At 36.2% G+C, this 20,423-nt stretch overlaps 2 protein-coding genes across 5 annotated transcripts in view; one reads left to right on the top strand and one right to left on the bottom strand.

Moving 5' to 3' along the window:
• Positions 1 to 4,603: 4,603 nt before the first annotated feature.
• On the top strand, positions 4,604 to 14,102 carry LOC107847858 (putative late blight resistance protein homolog R1B-12). 4 transcript variants are annotated; one of them, XM_047399615.1, is made up of 4 exons: positions 4,686 to 7,380; positions 7,464 to 7,885; positions 7,958 to 8,629; positions 13,897 to 14,102. In XM_047399615.1, the coding sequence occupies exons 1-4, from the start codon at positions 4,871 to 4,873 to the stop codon at positions 14,085 to 14,087; spliced, it is 3,795 nt and encodes a 1,264-aa protein (XP_047255571.1). In that variant the 5' UTR covers positions 4,686 to 4,870; the 3' UTR covers positions 14,088 to 14,102. The 4 variants fall into 4 exon arrangements, with proteins under 4 accessions (XP_047255569.1, XP_016547899.2, XP_047255571.1 ...); XM_047399614.1 differs by having other exon boundaries at positions 7,464 to 7,918; positions 7,991 to 8,629; XM_047399613.1 differs by having other exon boundaries at positions 4,604 to 7,380; positions 7,464 to 8,629.
• A 4,169-nt stretch (positions 14,103 to 18,271) lies between these two features.
• The window catches only part of LOC107848229, a 9,547-nt gene continuing 7,395 nt past the window's right edge, over positions 18,272 to 20,423 (bottom strand). Inside the window, exons 4-8 of the mRNA XM_016692937.2 lie at positions 20,165 to 20,229; positions 19,653 to 19,809; positions 18,876 to 18,959; positions 18,700 to 18,789; positions 18,272 to 18,589 (exon numbers count right to left, since the gene is read on the bottom strand). Coding sequence (XP_016548423.1) covers positions 18,458 to 18,589; positions 18,700 to 18,789; positions 18,876 to 18,959; positions 19,653 to 19,809; positions 20,165 to 20,229 — 528 coding nt within the window. The 3' untranslated portion in view covers positions 18,272 to 18,457. The remainder of the gene's footprint in view (positions 18,590 to 18,699; positions 18,790 to 18,875; positions 18,960 to 19,652; positions 19,810 to 20,164; positions 20,230 to 20,423) is intronic.

Raw genomic sequence — 20,423 nt, 5'->3', positions numbered from 1 at the left:
CAATGTTTTCAACTCACGAACAAGGCTACTACAACTTCACAAAACATTCTTAGGCCATCAATTAACAACAATATAAAGTGGTAAAGCTTAGAACAACAACAACATTCATCGTCCAATTCCACAACAACAACAATGTTCACCCATGGACGGCCAAGTTCAAGTTCACAATAATAACATCAATAATTAAAGCTGAAACTTAGATATAGACTCAAGGTGTTATTGAAAAACAAAACTAACACTAGAAACACTCAAGAAAAATAAAAAACTCGGCCAAGACACAATAAGAACACAACTTTTGGTCAAGAACAAAAATGGACAGATTTGTCTCTTTTTGGATTTTTAGTTTTTAACACTTTTATTTTTTTAATTTTCAAATAAGCAAGCTCAAGATTGATCTTGTGAGAAAAAAATTAGCCATGCTTTGATACCAAATGATACGATAATAACTAGGAAAGTACCAAAACACACTCCAAAATAGTCCATAAATCACAAGGATCCGAGGATCAAATGGAGACCACTCTCGGATTCAACAAACAACAACAAGAATACAAGATATATGGGTGTGTTTCACACCAAATCAGCCACCACAAACTAAGTCAACAACAACAAGATGATGAACAACAATAATATGATAGCACAACCCACAGATTACAAGGATACAAGACATAAAACTACACAAGAATGCAAGAAATAGAAAGATAGGTAGTGTGACATACGCTATCACATGAACTAAGAACCTAAGTGTGTTTCAAACGCAAAGACCCTTCACTAATATAATAGGAACATCTACACTCTTTGGTGGACAAAAGAGGGACCTCAATCTCTTAACCACCTAACGTTCCAAGCCATGATCAAACAACACAAGTGAATCCACACTTGGTTGAAACCTAATTTTGGGTTTGTCTCCAAAAGGGAGAGGACTTTGTGTTTCAATGTCTTTCAAGACTTACAACATTATCAAAATCTACTAGTAAATGACCAAAAATGTTTTATATATAGTAGGTTACAAAATAAAATACAAAATGACCAAAAGGACCCCTTAATAAAGAGTGAATAACAAAGGTGCCCTTGGAGTATGTATGGATATTTTTGGTGCGTAATTGGGCCCTCCTTTGCACTTCACTTGCACATTCTAAGTCTCGGGTCAATTCACTCTCGTACTCATCTATCTTCGTGGTTGTGCCCATATCAGAAGCCGATCGATGACAAACTAAGACGATACCTATAATGACTGCATCAGAAGACTCTGCCTCAGGCTTTCTGGGAAAGGCATAACAGTGAGCTCTATCATCCATCACCTAAGTCACTCTTCTACCACCTCTCCTGCCAGCTGGTGGAGCACCTCTACCTCCATGAGATCTGCCCCTACCGCTAGTGGTGTTGCTGCTCTAATAGGGCCTGATAACCCTATTTTGGACACCTCTGTCTGTATACTAGATAATCTTTCAGAAGATGATCCAGACTACCACACTCATAACAAGACTTATGAGCCATTAACTGCCGAGAATGACCCGATTATCCAGTATGGCCACCACTACCCAAAAATTGCTGAGATGAACCTTGTGAAGCCTGTCTCGAACTATAAAAACTTCGACCTGAATATCCATCATCTGATATCTGTATCACTGCCTGAACTGGCCTACCATGCTGAGGGAAAAAATCTCTTCTGAATGAACCCTTACCTCCAGATAAGGTACTACTGAATCGACCTAAAGTGCGGGACCTCTTGTCCCTCAGATCCCCATACTACTCATAATGCATCAACTCAAACTCCTTTGTCGATTCAACCATTTCTGAAGAAAAACCTAGATTGGGCTACAACAAACACAACCTCTCTGATTCTAAGTGTCAAACCCCTCATAAACTTCCTGAGCATTTCGGCCTCATCTGATAAGATCACCATAGCATAACAGGATAAGGCATAAAATCGTCTCTCATATGTAGCCACAGAAATTCCCTCCTGTATCAAATTTCCGAACTAATGCATATGCTCCTCCCTCAAGATACGAGGAACGAATCTATCAAGGAAGTCTTGTCCAAACATAGCCCACGTCATCAGTGGAGAACCTACTGGTCTGGAGTCAATATAGGAGCGCGAACACTGCTTAGCAGAACCACGCATCTATAAGGCAGTATAAGTAACCAGCGGGAGTCAACCAATCCCACACTCTGAAGTCTCTTGTGGCAACTGACCAGAAACCCATAGGCATCATTACCCTGAAATTATGGTGGGTCCATCTTCCTGAACGTCTCAAACCGCCGTTGCTTTTCATCAGACATAACTGCCATAACTCCACCGGTAGATCCAACCCCTAGTAAAGGCATACCATCATACCTCAATGTTGGCTGAACGATTGGACCTTGATAGATCAAAATAGGCTGCTGATCTGGGATCTGCACCCCTACCATAACATGTAAACCGACGGAGTACCAAGTGATCCTTCTCCATGAGTTATAGTCTCCAAAACACACAACACTTTAACAAGGGTATTCTAAAGAAGCGATGTAGCAACAAACCATGGTGGTGACTGACCTGGGCCCACAACATCAACTGGAACCTGAACGTCATCATCACCTGCCTCAAACTCAACCTCGAGAAACCCTACCCTACCAGAAATATTAGCATCTCCTCGAGCTCTCCCTCTACCACGACCTCTTCCCCTACCACCTCTCCTACCCCATCTAGGTATCCCATCTCAAATGGTCAGCTCGGGGGATGGTGGAGGCTCCTGACCACCATCCTGAGGTACACGAGTCCTCATTATCTGTGAGAAAATAAGATAAGAATTTCAGTATTTCAAGTTAAAAGATCAATATTGCATGATAGGATAGAGAGAAGAAAATGAATGTTTTCAAGTCGTATAGCCCCCCAAAGATAAGTAACAGATGTATTCGCACCAATTCGCGAGACTCCATTAGACTCGACTTCTATTTGTGAGATCAATGAACCTGGGGCTCTGATACCATCTCTCACGGCCCAAATTCGGGACAGTGATGACACCTATCCCCCCCTCATGATAGGTAAGCCAAATGCCCGATTCCAATAACAACATCCCAAACTCATAGAAGCGGAAGAAATTAAGAACATAATAAATCTCGAATAATCTCATAAATAGATTAATTGGCTGGTAAAATCAAATCATAGATAATTCCAAGTCTGGAAGTCACTAATACAAGCCACTAAATACAAAATCAAAACAAAGCTTGAGTGTTTCAAAATATAGAGAAAAAACATAAAGATAAGACTGAAGGAGATTGCACTAGGCTCTAAGGCCGATAACGGCTACACAAATCTCCAATGATGCTAACAAGGAAGAAACCACAGAAACCAAGGCCCGAAGGTCGTCGGATCTATACCTACACGTAAGGTGCAGAAAAAGCAAGGGTAAGTACGGAACCATATGTACTCAGTAAGCATCGTTAATCGACCCTAATTCAAAGTGATGACAAGAAACATTACGTTAACGATCTAAAAACAATCATACAACCTGCACTCTGGAAAACCACCCTATTCTATCTGAATAATCAAGTCTAGCAGACATAACAATATCATAACACTGTCCAAGAAGTCTTCAATACAGTGAAACAAAAAAAAACACATACAATAAGTACAAGGTCAACAAATACACCTTAACCAATTTGAACCAAAATGAATCAGTGCAGTGCGATGCAATGCAATGCATATACAGTGTCCACACCTACCAAGCAATGGCTTCAAGATCAGGATCCATGGGGGACTCACAAAGTTTATGTACTCGCAGGCGCATACTCCAATTTCAATAAATATATTATGAAGGCGTGCACTTCGATCTCAATAAATATATTGTGCAGGCGTGCACTTCAATCCTAATAAATATACTGTACAAGTGTGCACTCTGATCCCAATAAATATATTATGCAGGCGTGACTCCGATCCCAATAAATATATTGTGCAGGCATGCACTTCAATCCCAATAAATATATTGTGTAGGTGTGCACTCCGATCTCAATGAAATGCAATGCATGATGTGCAGGCATACAACTCCGATCCCAAATCAACAATAAAGTCAAGCAAAGCACTTCGTGTCTCAAGTCAAATCAGACAATAATTTCAAAGTCAACTCAACTTATCAAGTGAGAGTATTCTCATTAGCTAGCTTTTTCAATAATTTATCTACCATAGCAAATTAGTCCATCGGACTAGCAAATAGGAAAAACAGTACTAAATATACAATTGACTTATTTTATCTCCTCAAATCTAAGTTGCTCGGACTTTTCAAAAGTGTATATGGGTGCATGTCGGATCCTCCAAAACACTATTTTGAAGGATCTGACACTGGTGCAGCAATATTTTTGGAGAGCCCAAACAACTTAGCCTCAAACAACACCGGTACCCGCATAGGTGCTCGTCACAATCACCTATAGAGGCCCCCATTTCCCATTCTTCTCATTACACATAACTAGCAAAACAAGCACTTTGAAAAAGAGTCTAAGGAAAGACTTAACTTGCCTCAAACCTAAGTCAAGCGTCAATTAACAAACTTTCCCTTATGTAAAGATACTCCATAAGATTACGGTTCTAATGACACCCATATTATCATAAGAATACAAATCTAATAACACTATAATTCTTATTTTAAAATTCTCGATCTGAAGCCAAAGTTTTCTATATTAAAAAGAAACTGTAATTAGTGTCTAAGGATACTGAAATTATTAAGTCCTAAATTATCTAACCTTCATTACCTCTCTCAAATATAAACCTCTCAACTGGAGACCATATCCTATAAACCTCTCATCTGAAGTTCAACCCCTTGCTTCTTTCATCCCCTAGCACTTCAATTTCACTGCAGCAATTATTAGCAGTTAGCACTACTTCTGAGAAAGAGGCAGAATGGTGTATCCAGACAAAAATCATCTCATTGAAACGCTGCAACAGATTGCAGTTCGATGGGAATCAGACATGCCGGAAACTTCAAAGTCTCGAATCAAGTTCCTTAATAGGGATTTCGAATTCCTTCATATTTTCCTAAGCTTGCAGAGCTTCACAGATCTATCAGACAAGCTTGATGTCACACACAAAGTTCAAGCTTTGTTTCAAGATTCTGCCATTGACCTCATAAAAGTCAGCAAGATCAATCATGTTGATCGCGTTATCTCTCGGATACACGAAAAGATTCTGATCACTAAGTTGGAAATCAGAGCTATCCAGTTAGTATTATCCAATAAAGATGGTATCCATACTCCCAAATTCGTAATTGAATTCATTGATACTGTCATTTTGAATCTGGCTGAGTTTGTTGGAGAACTGGGAGATGTCTTTAAGGAGTTGAAGTTATTGAGGAGTTTTGTCTGTTTTGTTTCGGAAAGATCCATAGAGCCGAAAAGCCAACATGTTTTCTTCACTCACGTTTTAGATGTAGTTGGTCGCGCAGCAATGATTGCCTGGTTGTATTTCCCGAGCAATGGTGGCTGTGAAAATCAAGAAATGAACAATTTACTTTCTGATCTTCTGCAGATGAAGATTAAGCCCATTCATCCAGGCGTTCGTAAGATCTATATTGATGTCCTGCAAGCTGTAAGGCATCCGATTATCCAAATTGAGAATGCAGCTGATTGTGTAGCTGGCTTTGTGGAGACTCTCCAGCACAACTTGAAAGAGGTACCAACTATTTGTAATCCTAGTCGCATAGTTGCTTCAATTGATCAAATTGCAGTCCTTGAGGAGATGCTAGGGCTCTTGATTAAGAATCTCGTCCAATTGTCCATACAAAATCTTGAATTTCACCTTCAAGATATTGACGCGGTGGTGGTTGATTCTGGACTTCTTGTTTACTCGTTATATGAAGATGTAGCATTGCAGGAAGTGACTCTTGATTTGCCAGGTATCATTCAGCGTATCAAGAGATTGATCTACCTCATCATCCGGAAGGAGTTCCAATCTAGTTTGCCAAGGATTCATGGAATAGGCTATGTAGATTTCGTGTTAAACAACCTGAAGGAATTACAAGAACGTTATCCAGTTGCACTTGCTTATGTCAAGACTCAACTTCAAATGATTCAAACAGTATTGGATGGATTCCGATCTATTCTCAGGTTTGTTGCAGAAAAAAGACACAAAAAACTTCAGAATTCTGTGGCACTACTGATTAGCAAAGCGTATGAGGTAGAATATATCGTCGATGGTTGTGTAAGCAATAAAGTTCCTGACTGGTGTCTTATGCTCTGGCTCTTGGAACTCATAGAGGAGATTAGAGCAGAGCTAGCAAAGATCCCAGTTCTTGAGGATGACTCAGTGTCACATGATCCCATGGATATTGGCACTTCTCATACGTCATCAGTATTGGCAAGAACTCTGAGGATTGATGACGAAATTGTAGGCTTTGAGGATGAAATTGGAACACTAATACGCCAACTTACAGGAGGATCCAAAAAGCGAGATATCATCTCAATCGTTGGCATGCCTGGAGCGGGAAAGACAGCCTTGGCCAACAGACTCTTTTTAGATAAATCAGTTGTCCGTCACTTTGATGTCCATGCACGATGTTACATGTCTTCAGCACATTCAAGGAGGGAACGGTTACTGTCTATTTTGGAGATGCTACATGTTTCTATAGATGAGAGTTCTCTTCTTAGTAAAAAGACTAATGATTTAGCAGCAATGCTTCGCAAAATTTTACATACCGGAAGATATCTTATTCTCCTTGATGACGTCCCAGATGCTCGGGCGTGGGATGATTTAGAACCGTGCTTCTGCGATACCAATAATGGAAGCCGAATTCTTCTAACAACGCGACACTATAATGTTGCCAACAATGTTAAATTACTTAGTGAACCCCTTTGTCTTCGCATGCTTGATGATGGTGAAAGTTGGATGTTACTAAAAAAGAAAGTATTTGGTGAAGGATTCTGCTCCCCTCTCCTTGAAAAAGTTGGACGAAAGATAGCAAGAAAGTGTGGAGGGCTGCCTCTTTCAATTGTTTTTGTGGCGTGTATACTCGCAAGGAAGGAAAGGGCAGAACAATGTTGGAAGCAAGTGGCCAGGAGTTTAGGTTCTGAAATTCCCTGTTACCCAGAGAACATTATAGAACAAAGTTATCAGGATTTGCCGTATCATTTAAAGTCATGCTTTCTTTACTTTGGAATGTTTTCAGATCAGGAAGAAATTAACATTTCAAAGTTAACATTGTTATGGATTGGAGAAGGGTTTGTGAAAGGTGACGAACACAAGAGTTTGGAAGACATAGCAGAAGGTTACTTGAAGAATCTTGTTGAAAGTAATCTAGTGATGCTTGCTAAGAGGAGTTATGGTGGTAAGGTCAAAGTATGTCGCATTCATGATATCTTGTTTCATTTCTGCAAAGCAAGAGCACATACGGAGAACCTTATACAAAGGATACAGAGGTAACTTTCTTTGTTCAATCAATAAGGTAATGAAGTGATTTTTGAAAATAAATCTTACTATTGTACTATTTTCTTTATCCTAGGCCCCAAGGATATGTTTATTCTCCCAAGCAGCTTGCTCAACGTCGACTGGCCTTCTATGCGGAAGTTGATGATCTTGTAAAATGGAGTTCTTCTTGCTCACTTGTTAGCTCTGTACTGTTCAGGGAAGCTAACACTGATGCATCCTCTTCAATTGCTCAAGCCGCAGATATGTTTCACGATTTTAGGTTTCTAAGAGTATTGGATTTGGAGTTCACTATGATTGATTCTTTCCCAACTGACATGGTCTACTTGAGATACTTTGCTGCACGAACTTCTCAAGAGTCAATTTCGTCATCCATAGACAAGTTGTGGAACCTTGAAACCTTGATAGTCAATCGAATAGAAGGATATTTGTCAGTACCCTTTACAATTTGGAAGGTGGGTAAATTGAGGCATCTGCACGTTTCCCCCTACTTCACTTCAGAAGAATTGCTCGAAGACTCCTCAAAACTATATAATCTGGGAACCCTTTCCACTCCATATTTTTCTTGTGTAGAAGAATTGCTCGAAGACTCCTCAAAACTATATAATCTGGGAACCCTTTCCACTCCATATTTTTCTTGTGTAGAGGATGCGGAGTCGCTGCTGAGAAAAACACCTAACATTCGGGAACTGAGATGCAAATTTAAGGGTATGAGAAGTGGTCAATTCCCTGTACTGGAATTTCCAACACAGCTTGAGGTGCTAGACATTTTCGGTGATCAGTCTGTAAAAGTCCTACCATATCTTATATGCATCTCCGCGTCAAATCTCAAAAAGTTGAAAGTATCCTTCTTTAAACTGGGTGTTCAACACTTATCAAACATTTATCGGCTCCCGAATATTCAGACACTTGAACTCACTTCTGTTGAATTTGAGAATGAAGAATGGAAAGTGGATGACGAGTTATTTCAACTCAAAGTCTTGAAACTAGTAAATTGTTTAAGTCTTAAAGAATGGACTGCCTCTGATGATGCACTTCCTAACCTTGAACACTTGGTTGTGCATTGTTGTCAATTACTCACGAAGATCCCTTCTTGTTTCACAGAAATCTGTTCTCTGAAGTACATTGAGGTAGATAATTGCAACGAATCGGTTGTCGACTCAGCCAAGTTTATCCAAGAAACAAAAGTTGAAGATTATCAAAATAATGATTTTGAGCTCGTCATCAAGGATCATAACTCAGGTACACTAAGGAGAAAATAATACATTTAGTCTCATCTTAAATTCTATTAAATGCATTTTCATTGCTATAAAAATTGCCTCTTACTATTCCTTTTGTTTGACACCTTGTTTAATTTGAGGATGAAAAATGGAAAGTGAGGTTCTCCAAACTCAAATTCTTGAAACTAGTAAACTATGTCAGTCTTAAAGACTGGATTGTCTGCATTTCCTGACCTTGAAAGCATGATTTTGCATTTCTGTCAAAAACTTACGGAAATTCCTTCTTGTTTTAGCAATATCCTTTCTCTAAAAGTACATTGAGGTAGAGAAGTGCAACGAATCTGTTGTCGAATCAGCCGGGCTTATTCGAGAAACACGAGTTGAAATTAATCAAAATAATAATTTCAAGCTCATCATCAAGAATCATAATTCAAGTACACTATTGACAAAATACTACACTTAGTCTCATTCTTAGACTCTGTTAAATGCATTTTCATTGCTATAAAAAGTTGCCTCTTACTAACTATTCCTTTTGTTTGAAACCTTGTTTAACACGACCAATGATAGGTGGATAAACTCATCAAATCCTAGTCCTTTCATATATAAACAATTAAGTAGGAAATACCCTCCTGCTATATATTCGTTAGTTAAGGCAAGGCAAGATGATTGGTTGTAATGACTACATCCACAAATTGTTTGGCTTTGCAGATGATTTTAAAAGAAGGTGAAGGATCTGGTTACTGTAAGCTGGGACATAAGGTTCTATCTAGTATTTTGGACACAACAATTAACTTTGGTGAACCTTATGCATCGATCAGTCAGCCGTCTTGTGGCTCCATGGTTCGGAGCGTGTGCCTTACGCACTAGGCATTGAGAGAATTGGTATTTCCTGTTCACACATGTAGGGGTGCTTCTTTTTCTTTTTTTTGGTTAACTTGAACTTTCTCTTAGCAGAAGTGTCAAAATGATCACTGAGATAGTTTAGAAGTGCAATTAACATTTCATGCAAAGTTTGAGCGTCCATCTGTGTAATTGGCCTCATATTGTTTTAATTTTCAATATGAACAAACTAAGCAATAATGAGTTTAAACTGATGAGAAGGTCAAATGTTTTTGGAGGATCTGATCCTTTACGAATTCTTCTCTTGTTTGAGGTACTTCAATCAAAAGATTTTCTTACTGGTGTTGATTTGAAATCTGTGTTCAATTCCTTTGTAACAAATCACTTGAGCATATGCTGACTCTTCGATATCAGCTCAGAATCTGTAGAGGAGATTAGATAGTTACATAACTGCAGTTTTCCTTCAATTTCGCCTCATACAAGCAACGCAAAGTACTACTGCTTTCACAATTCTTCTGTTGCAAACTTAAAATTCAAGAAGATATAGGTGTATCCATTGTAATAGAAGCTTCAGTTTCCTCTGTTCATCATTTCTGATGAAACTCACTGTTTCAAAGAAGCTTCTTTTTTTTACTGGAAAAGGTGGGGATCAACTACTCTTATTGTACCTTTATTGACTGGTCTAATGAAGCATTTTTTTAATGTTTTTTTTTTTTTTGCATCTTTTGCACATTTATTTTAGAATTTTGACACAACTGATGGAAATTCAGAAAAATATATAGCACAAAAGAAGCTTAACTGAATCATGGTAGGTTTTAGGGGCATGTAAAAAAACTATGTTGCTCAGATTCTTCAAAAATATTGCTGCACCCTTGTTGAATTCTCCAAAAATGCGCTGCTCGGAGGATCTGACATGCAACCTGTGACATTTTTGATGAGTCGAACTGGTAAAAAGTCACAAACATGCCAGTGTTACAAATAGAATACCTGCCCAAGCTTCTTGCTCAGGCCAATACTAGTTGCACATCAACTTTGTATCTATTAATAGTAACTAGTACTAGTAAGCATTGGTTTATGACTTTTTTTTTCATAATAATTCTAATCAATTTTCTTGTCAAATTTGCATATTTTCCTTGTGGAAAATCTTCTAGTAAACCAGATTTGTTAATCCTACTAAACTGACATCTATGTCGATTGCAGAAATTAAATAGCTTTTTTAAACTAGTGATCTTACTTCTTTATTGATGTTGTTTGGTCCCCATTCACCAGACCCTTTGATAATACAACTTCCTGAATTTTTACCTTTAATCAATTACTTTTCTTTTATCACAAATCCCAATATGTAATTCTCTTACAAATATGTTCAGCATTCCAAGTAATCTTGGTTGAGTTAGAGCCAATGGTCTGACGAGACGAGCATGGAGACAGTGGCGTGGGACCTAGTTTAGTGCCTTTACCAATATGCAGGTCAATTTTCTACCTTTAGACGTAGCTTTGAGGATGCATACACAAAAAGAAGCCAATGTGCTTTGGTTGCCATAAATACTTGGTTGATGTGAGTGGGACACAATTTATCGCCACTTTAACCATGAATCATGTTGAACTTAGTTCATGAGAGAGATTGTTGCATTTATATGAACAAAGTCCCACATAGCAATTAGTAGAGAAGAAAAAGAAGCAGCTACCTTAAAGGTGTTGGATACCCTTAATGGTGTGGGGCCTTTGGGAAAAATCATTTGGACTTGGTCCGTACTGAAAAATATCACCACGTTAAAAGTGTTTTTGGATTGGCTTAGCCCAACAGGTTATGAGAACTACGATGAGTGAAGGTATAAAAGGAGATTTAACTAAATTCATACGGAAAAAAGTTGACTCGAAAGACCTGCAATCTCTTGAAATCTACTCAAACTTAAGAGAAGAACTAGATGGGATAAATTTAGTAATGTTGGGTGCACTTACATTAGGTCTGGCAATGTAAGTGTACCACTTGAGAGGGAAAGTCTGGTACCAGATTCTGGTTACCAGAGTTGGTGACAAGGCTTGCTGAACCAACATCCATACTTTTGAGCATTCTACTCCCCTCCATTTCAATTTTATCTAGTTGTGATTTGACACAATGTTTAAGAAACTGAAGAAGGTTTTTGAATCTTACGGCAGTCTTAAACTAAAGATATGTAAAATGTACCAAAATGCTCCTTAAACATGTCAAAGGAAAGTTAGGAAGGAAACATTCTTTTTGAAGTGGACTAAAAAGGAAAGCAAGACAAACGAATTGAAGAGGAGAGAGTATATGAATTGTAACAAACTGTTCTTTTTTAATGTGACAGTACAACTCCTATTCTAATTTCTTGTAAGGAGAAAACAAGAATCACATCTTTAACAAGGAACTTGCTCAGCAAATATCATACATCTTGTGCAAAAACTATAGCAATAATGAATTCAAACTAATGAAAAGATCAAAGTTTTTAAAGGTAACAAAAAAATATTAAAGCAAATTGAAGAAATTTTGAAGAGACATCATTGGTATTGTACTTCTCATGTGTTCATGTTAACACATCAGTGTTGCTAGGCCTTGAATGCTATTGAAAGAAAAGTCCCATAACTCTTTGATTATATACAAAATATCCTGTTAAGAAAACCTTCATGACCTATTGTGAATTGGATCTGATCCTTTTCGAACTTGTCGCTTACTTGAGTCATTCAGATCAAATGTTTTACTTGCTGGTGCTGGTGCTGATTTGATGCCAGTGTTCAACTCCTCTCTAACTAATCCGTTAAGCATACGCCTACTCTTCGACATCATCAGCTCATTCTGTTGTTGTGAGTGCAAACTTGTAAGTGAGGAAACGTTCTTTGGAAGAACTACTAAGAGCCCTATACAAACAAGAAACACAAATGCCTTATTACTAATGTAAACCATTGTTCTGTTATATGAAACAGGACAATGAAAATATTAGTTGGCTTTAGGATATAGAATGACAATGAGGTTCAAATATTGGGAGTCCTGTTTCTATGATTTATTCTTGTGTGTATGTGTATATATATACTGAGTGATCTTGATTTTTTTATGGGATTTTGGAGGGTCCCAGAATCTGAAGATGAGTTTTTAGATTCACCTTCAATGATGAATATTGCAAGTAAAGCAAAAAAATAAGGCTGTTATAAAAGAATCCAACTAGGATGAATTAAAGGGTTCTTTGGAACAACATCCAAGAGAAGCTAAGCATCTTTTTTCACTTGTTTCCCCTATTATTTGTAGGATATACATATAGACATTTGGCCTCAACTATCAACTAAATATTCTGATTTTGAGAATGGACACCTCATTGTGTCTCATGGACATCGATGCTGATGTGGCACTTTGAAGGTTAGATGTTCATTTTGTAACAACTGACAGAGTGAAGACGAGTCGAGGTGTCTAGACGTGTATTCTCAAAATTGAAGTCCTCATTTCTCAGTTGAGGCCAAGCTATTGTGTCTATGTATTACATTCTGGGAAAATCAAATTTCCATCGAAGAGAAGCAAATGAAAGGCTTTCATAAAAATTCTCGTAGAATCGAGAATGAAGTTTTTCATTCTGTAAATGTCAGATCATGAATCAGATACCTTTAAGTTCCAACAGAAACAAAATACTTGGTGATTTATTCTCCGCTTGGGCGAATTACCCACACTTACACTAGTGGGAAGTAGCAGATACACATGACAATAGTCAAGATGTATGCAAGCTGACTCAAATGTCACGACTATCTCAAAAGATATATATAATTAAACTTAACACAAATAATATATATAGTATATTCCCACAAAATTGTTAAACTTAATACTTGCTTAAAATGGCTATTAGTATTTGGGCTATTAAGTATTTGTTAATCAAACCTTACTTAGGTATTAAGGAAGAAAAATCTTTATGGTGAGAGACTGAGCAGCCAAACTATAAGACTGGTAAAAGGGTCAGTAGTCATAAAGCAAAATGTGATTAAAAAAAGGTATAGATATGTGGGGAATAGAACATCACTTCCATTAGTAGGATATCTCACTTTAGAATTCCAAGCTCTTTTCCCAATGCAAAACTAAAAATACCAGTCTTGGTTTCTTGTGCCAAATCTGTTTCTTTATTTATACTTTTCTTTTTAGTATTTATAGTAGTATATTTTTTAATTTTCCCTTTTCAGATAACCCCAATTCAAGTATCACTTTCTCTTAAAATTTGAATTTTCTTTTTTTCTCGTTAAATTAGGCAGACCAACTTTTTCTTTATATTGCTTTGATTTATAAAATACATTGGAAATATAATTTTTTTTTTCGTCTTTGAGGATGGCTCAATTGATTTGAAGGGTGATTATCCATACAGGTGATTTGAGTTTGATCTCTTCTCAATATCTTTTGAGTCGAGTCTGTCGCTCAGAACTTGTCTAGTGCATTTATACTCTATTTTGTGTGATTTGCAGGTCATTACACATTGGGGATTTATCTAGTGCGCACAAAGTGCTCATCACAGAATGCTCACCCAAAGAGCAGAGGTTGTAACGGCTGCAAATTATCCAGAATTTTAAAAAAATATAATTTTTTTCGCAAATTTCACATCTTAATTATCAGTTGTTATATTTTTCTATATGAATTACCACGATCGATATATTAAATATACCTAATTGGATAGATTTTGATTGTTTAAATAGGAAAAGAAAACAACGAATTACTGATCGAATCAACTTCGACGTATGTTTTAATATATAAATAATAATAATTTAAATAAATAAATAGAACAACCGATAGTTAACGTATGAAATTCGTTAACAGTTTAAATTTTTTTTTGTCAGTAACTCTATAAAATATTAGTAAATCACATCCAAGTTGGAACATTCTAAAGTACATGTTCTAATGCTCTATGAACTTGTGTTATAGAGAATGGATTGTGTTTCACTTTCATTGTGCTCTCTGCCACTTTTTTCCTTTTGTCTCGTCATTGTAGATAAAGCTTTTGTAGTATACCTCAGCAGGTGTGATAGGATGATTGGAAGTTCTAACCTTTTTTCATAGTTTTGGCGTTCGAATCGATTTGCGTGTATGGTGATTATTTTTCTAAAGTATTTGCTATTTTTCATCTGCATAAGTTAATTTTATTCAGTAAGATTTGGACGTAAAAAAATAATCATCTAGTGTTTGTATCTTCACTGAAATTAATTTGAATATGAAATCTTATAATTCTCAACCTACTTTATTGATCATCACGCCATGGCTCGTGTTTAAGACTTAGAGCTGGGATGGACCTACAATTTTTGGCTTAAATACAAATACTTAAAAGTTATTTTGACTTAAAACCACTTAATAGAAGTCGATCCAAATAGGCTAGGAATGAAGAACTTGTCGATTGGATGCAATTTACTCCCTCAATGGACATGTAAATTCACATTTTTTTTAAATTTTGTACGCAGTCAAACTAATACAAAGCACAATAATAAAAGGTTTATGTGCACAAAGGGACCTATTAATTTGCTTGTACTGCACATTTTCTAACTCAAAGTTGGCATACTTAATACATATACTCTTGTCTTAAAGTTGAGAATCTTGAAGGGGCTTTCATGATTTCGTCCTATGCCCTTAGGAGCTTTTTACTAATTTGGAGAAGAAGATTGGATCCATATTCCAATCAAGATTGTCCTCTCAACTAATTGACAACTAAGATCAACGACGAAATCAGAATTTCACTAATCAGTGTTACTGACATCTTCTTGTCGATTCCTTTTTTTCATAACCAGAACTCGTAAAAGAAAGAGATAATAGGTCCCTAGGAAGAATGTGGTAAGACGGTTTGCATGTAACATCAATGCAGCATATTCTTGAGCGTCATGGTAGTGTTAGCTATGCGAGAGTCAGAGTAGCATATCATTATAACGAAGTAAATTCAACAAGTATGTATGTGTCTATATATATATATATATTGGTGAATTTTCGCCTTATCGGTGAAGGTTCGATTCTCATCTTATAACCTCTCCCGCTTTTAAACAAAAAAAAAAGTCCAGTAAATGAGATTCGGATGGAACCTCTTGCATCCCCGTAGCGTCGCCCCTAACCAAGATTACTTGATATATGTCCTTTTTATTGTATAATCAGCTTAAAATTTTGAATTCGTCTCTTTTGTATAATTAGTGTAGACAAGAAATCCTACCAAACAGAACAGAGTACTTATCTGTTAAGCAAGACAAGGACATAAACATTTTAAATGATTTAAGACATAAATTAATGTTATAAAACACCAAGCTTTAGATAATTAGTGGGCTCAAAGACAATCTTTGTTAAAGCTTAAAATTTGAACGACAAGGAGTGGGACACTGCAAAGAGAATGTTTACCCAAAAAAAATTGAAGTATTTAAAGAAGATGCTTTGCTCTACTTTAATATGGTATTTGGTTGTATAAAATTTGATCCTATAACATGGACAACTTTTTTATATTCTCAAATCCTAAAAAATTACCACTCCTTCTTAACCCTCGAAAACCTTAAAAAGAAATGTAAGTCACAAGATTAGTGAATTTAGATAGTGATATTAGTTAAGTTTGTGAGGAGTTCTTCTCATTTTAAACCAATTTGGATTAAATTAATAAGCTTTTGACCATTAATAAACTTTGTTGATGAACATATTTTATGCACTGTAATGTAGCGGTTTATCGAGCATTTGATAAACTTACATTATCCATTTCAAATAGGATTTATCCCTTGACACACGGGTAATCCAACCCGTAGGATATCCTTTCCCTTTCCACTCTTATTTTATAGGCGAGAAACGTTACTCATATTTACTATTTCTTCAAATTGTTGTTTTAACTTTTTTCATGCCTATTAGAAAAAATAATCAATATAAAAACACTGTTTAATAAATCATCCTTATTTTAATAAAGTAGATTGATTTTAAAAATATATATATTGTACCCTTAAGAGTATAATTGAAACTAATTATCACCTTTAATATTAAATTCCCAAAGTAACAATTATTTGTAGCTAAAAATGACTGTTAATTTAGGATGATAAAGGGAATTATGATAAGACTGATAAGGATTTCAACACATTTTGTTCAACATTAATCTTCATTGGGTCATTGCACTCACTTTTTCATATGTTGATAATTTTGAGTAATAAATTTGATTGTGCTCAATATTGCCTCCAGCTTTGTCGTTACAATAAATAAATTGTGCCTTCCCCATCATCAAAGCTCCGGGGTGAAATGAATGAACTTGAAAAAAATTAGTCCATTTTTAACCTTTAGAATTAGACAATTTGTTTAAATAACTTCAAGGTGAAATGGAAGGAAATATTCAATTTCTTAGAGCAAAAATGGTCATTTTAACCTTTAAGATTAAATTATTATATAAATAAATTATGCCTTCGCCATCATCAGAGCTCCAGGGTGAAATGAATGAACTTTTCTATGAGAAAAATTAGTTCATTTTTAACCTTTAGAATTAGACGGTTTGTTCAAATAGTTCTAGGGTGAAATGAAAAGGAATATTCAAATTCTTAGAGCAAAAACGGTCATTTTAACCTTTAAAATTAAATTATTGTACAAATAAAATGTGCCTTCGCCATCATCAGCTCCAGGGTGAAATTTGTTTAAATAGCTTTAGGGTAAAATGAAAGGAGGAATATTCAAATTCTTCGGACAAATCTGAGCTTCAACGTGAAATAAATGAACTTTCTCTTGAAAAAAGTCCATTTTAACCTTTATGAATTAGACTATTTATTCAAATAGCTCCAGGGTGAAATAAAAGGAGGAAGATTCAAATTATTCGAGAAAACATGGTTAATTTTTCTTTGAGAAAAAATAGTCCATTTTAACATTTAGAATTAGATGGTTTGTTCAAATTAGCTTCGGGGTGAAATGAAAAGGAATATTCAAATTCTTCCAGCAAAAAAGGTCATTTTTTAATATTAAATCATTATACAAATAAATTGTGTCCTTGCCATCATCACAGCTCCAAGGTTCAAATAAATAGACTTTTCTTCGAGAAAAAATAGTCCATTTTAACCTTTAGAGTTAGACGATTTGTTCAAATAGCTCCAGGGTGAAACGAAAGGAGGAATATTTAAATTCTTTGGGCAAAAATGGTCATTTTAACCTTTAAGATTAGATTATTGTACAAATAAATTGTGCCCTTGTCGAGCTTCAACGTGAAATAAATAAACTCTCCTTCGAAAAAAATAGTCCATTTTAATCTTTAGAATTATTTGTTCAAATAGTTCCCAGGTGAAATGAAAGGAGAAATATTTAAATTCTTCGAGAAAATATGGTTATTTTAACCTTTAAGGTTAAATTATAGTATAAATAAATTGTGCCCTTGCCATCATCAGAGCTTCAGGGTGAAATAAATAAACTTTTCTTCGAGAAAAAATAATCCATTTGACCTTTAGAATTAGACGATTTGTTCAAATAGCTCCAGGGTGAAATGAAAGAAGGAATATTCAAATTCTTCGTGCAAAAATGGTCATTTTAACCTTTAAGGTTAGATTATTGTACAAATAAATTGTGCCCTTGTCATCACCAGTGCTTCAACTTGAAATAAATGAACTTTTCTTGAAAAAAATATAGTCCATTTTAACCTTTAGAATTAGACTATTTATTGAAATAGCTCCAGGATGAAATGTAGCACTATATATGTTATTAACATCCCCTTAAAATATTGTTTGTCACTTTAACACTTTGTTAGAAATGACACATTTAAACACTCCGTACTACTTTAACAGATTAAAAATTAATTAAAGCTAGATGCTAGAATGTTTTTTATGTGTAATCTAGAATAATAAGACTAAGTCTGTATGGGTACGAGAAAGGTTAATCAAAAATGTCATACATAGATATAATAAATATGAAACGATTAATATACAGCTTAGTGACATTGATTTTTTTTGAATAAAAGATGAGATGGTGCTATTTGTCTACAACACAGATAAAACAAATCAAGCATAAGGCAGCACTTAGTTTTCATTTAAGAGATCAAGCGCGATCTCCTCTTGTTGTTTAAACGTGGTCCACAGAAGCGGACGCCGCTGGTGTAGCTGGTGCAGCTGATGCTATGGTAAACTGTAGACCTCTCGGCTGTCCAGAGTGTACCACGACTGCAAATTGTGTTGCTGCCAATGCTGCAGCTTCCTGCTCTCATACGAGTTTTTCAATCAGTAAAAACTAAATAAACATGCACATCTCTCTTTCTCGAAAACAATTTATAGATAAAGGACCAGCAAAAGGTGGTTGGCACCCACCTCTCTTTGCCTGCGTTGCTGCAAAATGCTGATGGCCCATAGCATGATGTAGCAGGGTAAAAGAAAGCCAACTGCCCGAAGCAAGAAAAGCTGCAGAGATGAATCAATGAGATCCACCGTTGAGAAGAAAAAACTTTTTAATGAGAAACATATAGGTATATATAGAGCCAACTTACAGAAAAGAAAGCAGTTGGATCATCATCGTCTCCATCCGTATCTGTCATTGGTAATGCATGGCGCAAGAGTAGAAGAGCCATTAACTGTCAATGAAAATAAACATTTAAGGCTGGACAGTCGTGGAATTGTGGGCAGAGTGGGGAAGGGCTAATAGACTAAAAGATAAGGACGAAACAACTATACCGTATACAAAATGGTCTATATATACAACAGTGGAAGTCTGGGAAGGTTAAGATGGACACAGAACCCTACCCCTACCTTTGTGAGGTAGAGAGGTTGTTTCCAATATCAGCTCAAAAAATGTAGTTAATTGGAAAATGCCTTTTCCGTCCACATTAAGCTGAAGTTGTGTCATGTCATGTGTCTAAATTACCTCCCTCCAACAAGATCACCAGCAATTTGAGACACTTTCATATCCTGAAGAAAGCCTAGGCGATTTCAGGCATATAAAAGCTTGAATTGAACTCTGCATTTTGATTGGTATCTCTTCACAATTCTTTTTCAAAACCAATTAAAGTGTGAGAAGTTGAAGTCCAGAAATAAAAAACATTTAAGCACAGTGGGAAAAGAAACATTTGTATCTGTAAAAACATTTTTTGTTCTTGCTCATCATTTGGTTATTTGAAAATTCAGTTAGACAAGCAAAACTTGAATCGGATTAGTGTATTCTTTTGACTGAAATTCAACCAAGGAGCATTTGCCTGCTGCTTCAAGGGGAACCAAAAAGTAAATGAGGCAAAAGAGGCTCACAGTTATTATCTTAGGAAAATGCTTACAATTAAAGCAGCGGATCGGCAGAATGCCGCGCCACTTGCATTTGCAGAATTGTAATCCTCATATTCAGCTTCCAAGAGTTGATGTTCAGCCTCTGCAATTGCCAAGACACGAGGATCATGTAAATCCAAAGGAGTACCAGAGATTTGCCATCCTCCCCTGCACCAAAATATGAAGGTTTAAAATTAGTTTAAGAATTATGAAACGTGCACCCTTAAGTTCCCTAATTATCAATGAAGTGGGGGAGAGGCACAAAATCTCTATAATTCAAATCGAAGTCAAAAAACACTAGGTTATTTCTTTCATCCGTGTGAGCATTTGTAGACAAAATTACCGGTAACTCTGTTTGTTGTTAGGGGGTCTGTAAAAGAATGTAAAAATAAAAAGAATGTAAAAAGTGCCATGCCTCATGACTAATTTCTGCACAACTAGCTAATCATGGCTTGTTTGAATTGAAAAGCTTACAGAAAAAGAGAGAGAGAGATGAACAGAAACAAATGAAAGGTGAACTCACCCAATATCAATAATTGTCTCCTCAGCCACAGTTCGCGGAGGAACAGTGTAACCAGGCTGGTATTGCTGCATAATATTGCAATTGAAAACAATTTATCAGAAAGCAGATCATCTAATGAGCATTTTAGGTATAATCCGGGTAAACACATTGATGGACTTGACCCCGACCCCGTAATTTGATTCCCTAACACAGAATTAGGGTATTGACACTAGAGACACAGGTGTTGACCCCATACACAAACCAAGCCCAGGAACGCCTA

The sequence above is a fragment of the Capsicum annuum genome, chromosome 11 (assembly GCF_002878395.1).
Source record: "Capsicum annuum cultivar UCD-10X-F1 chromosome 11, UCD10Xv1.1, whole genome shotgun sequence".
Lineage (NCBI taxonomy): Eukaryota > Viridiplantae > Streptophyta > Magnoliopsida > Solanales > Solanaceae > Capsicum > Capsicum annuum.
Note: the sequence above shows the minus strand (reverse complement) of the source record. Positions and strands in the feature narration are given on the sequence as shown.

Coding starts and splice junctions, on each gene's coding strand:
- LOC107847858 (XM_047399613.1), top strand. CDS start 4,871: ATGGTGTATCCAGACAAAAATCATCTCATTGAAACGCTGCAACAGATT. Junction 7,381..7,463: donor CTTATACAAAGGATACAGAG/GTAACTTTCTTT, acceptor TCTTTATCCTAG/GCCCCAAGGATATGTTTATT. Junction 8,630..13,896: donor CATCAAGGATCATAACTCAG/GTACACTAAGGA, acceptor TGTGATTTGCAG/GTCATTACACATTGGGGATT.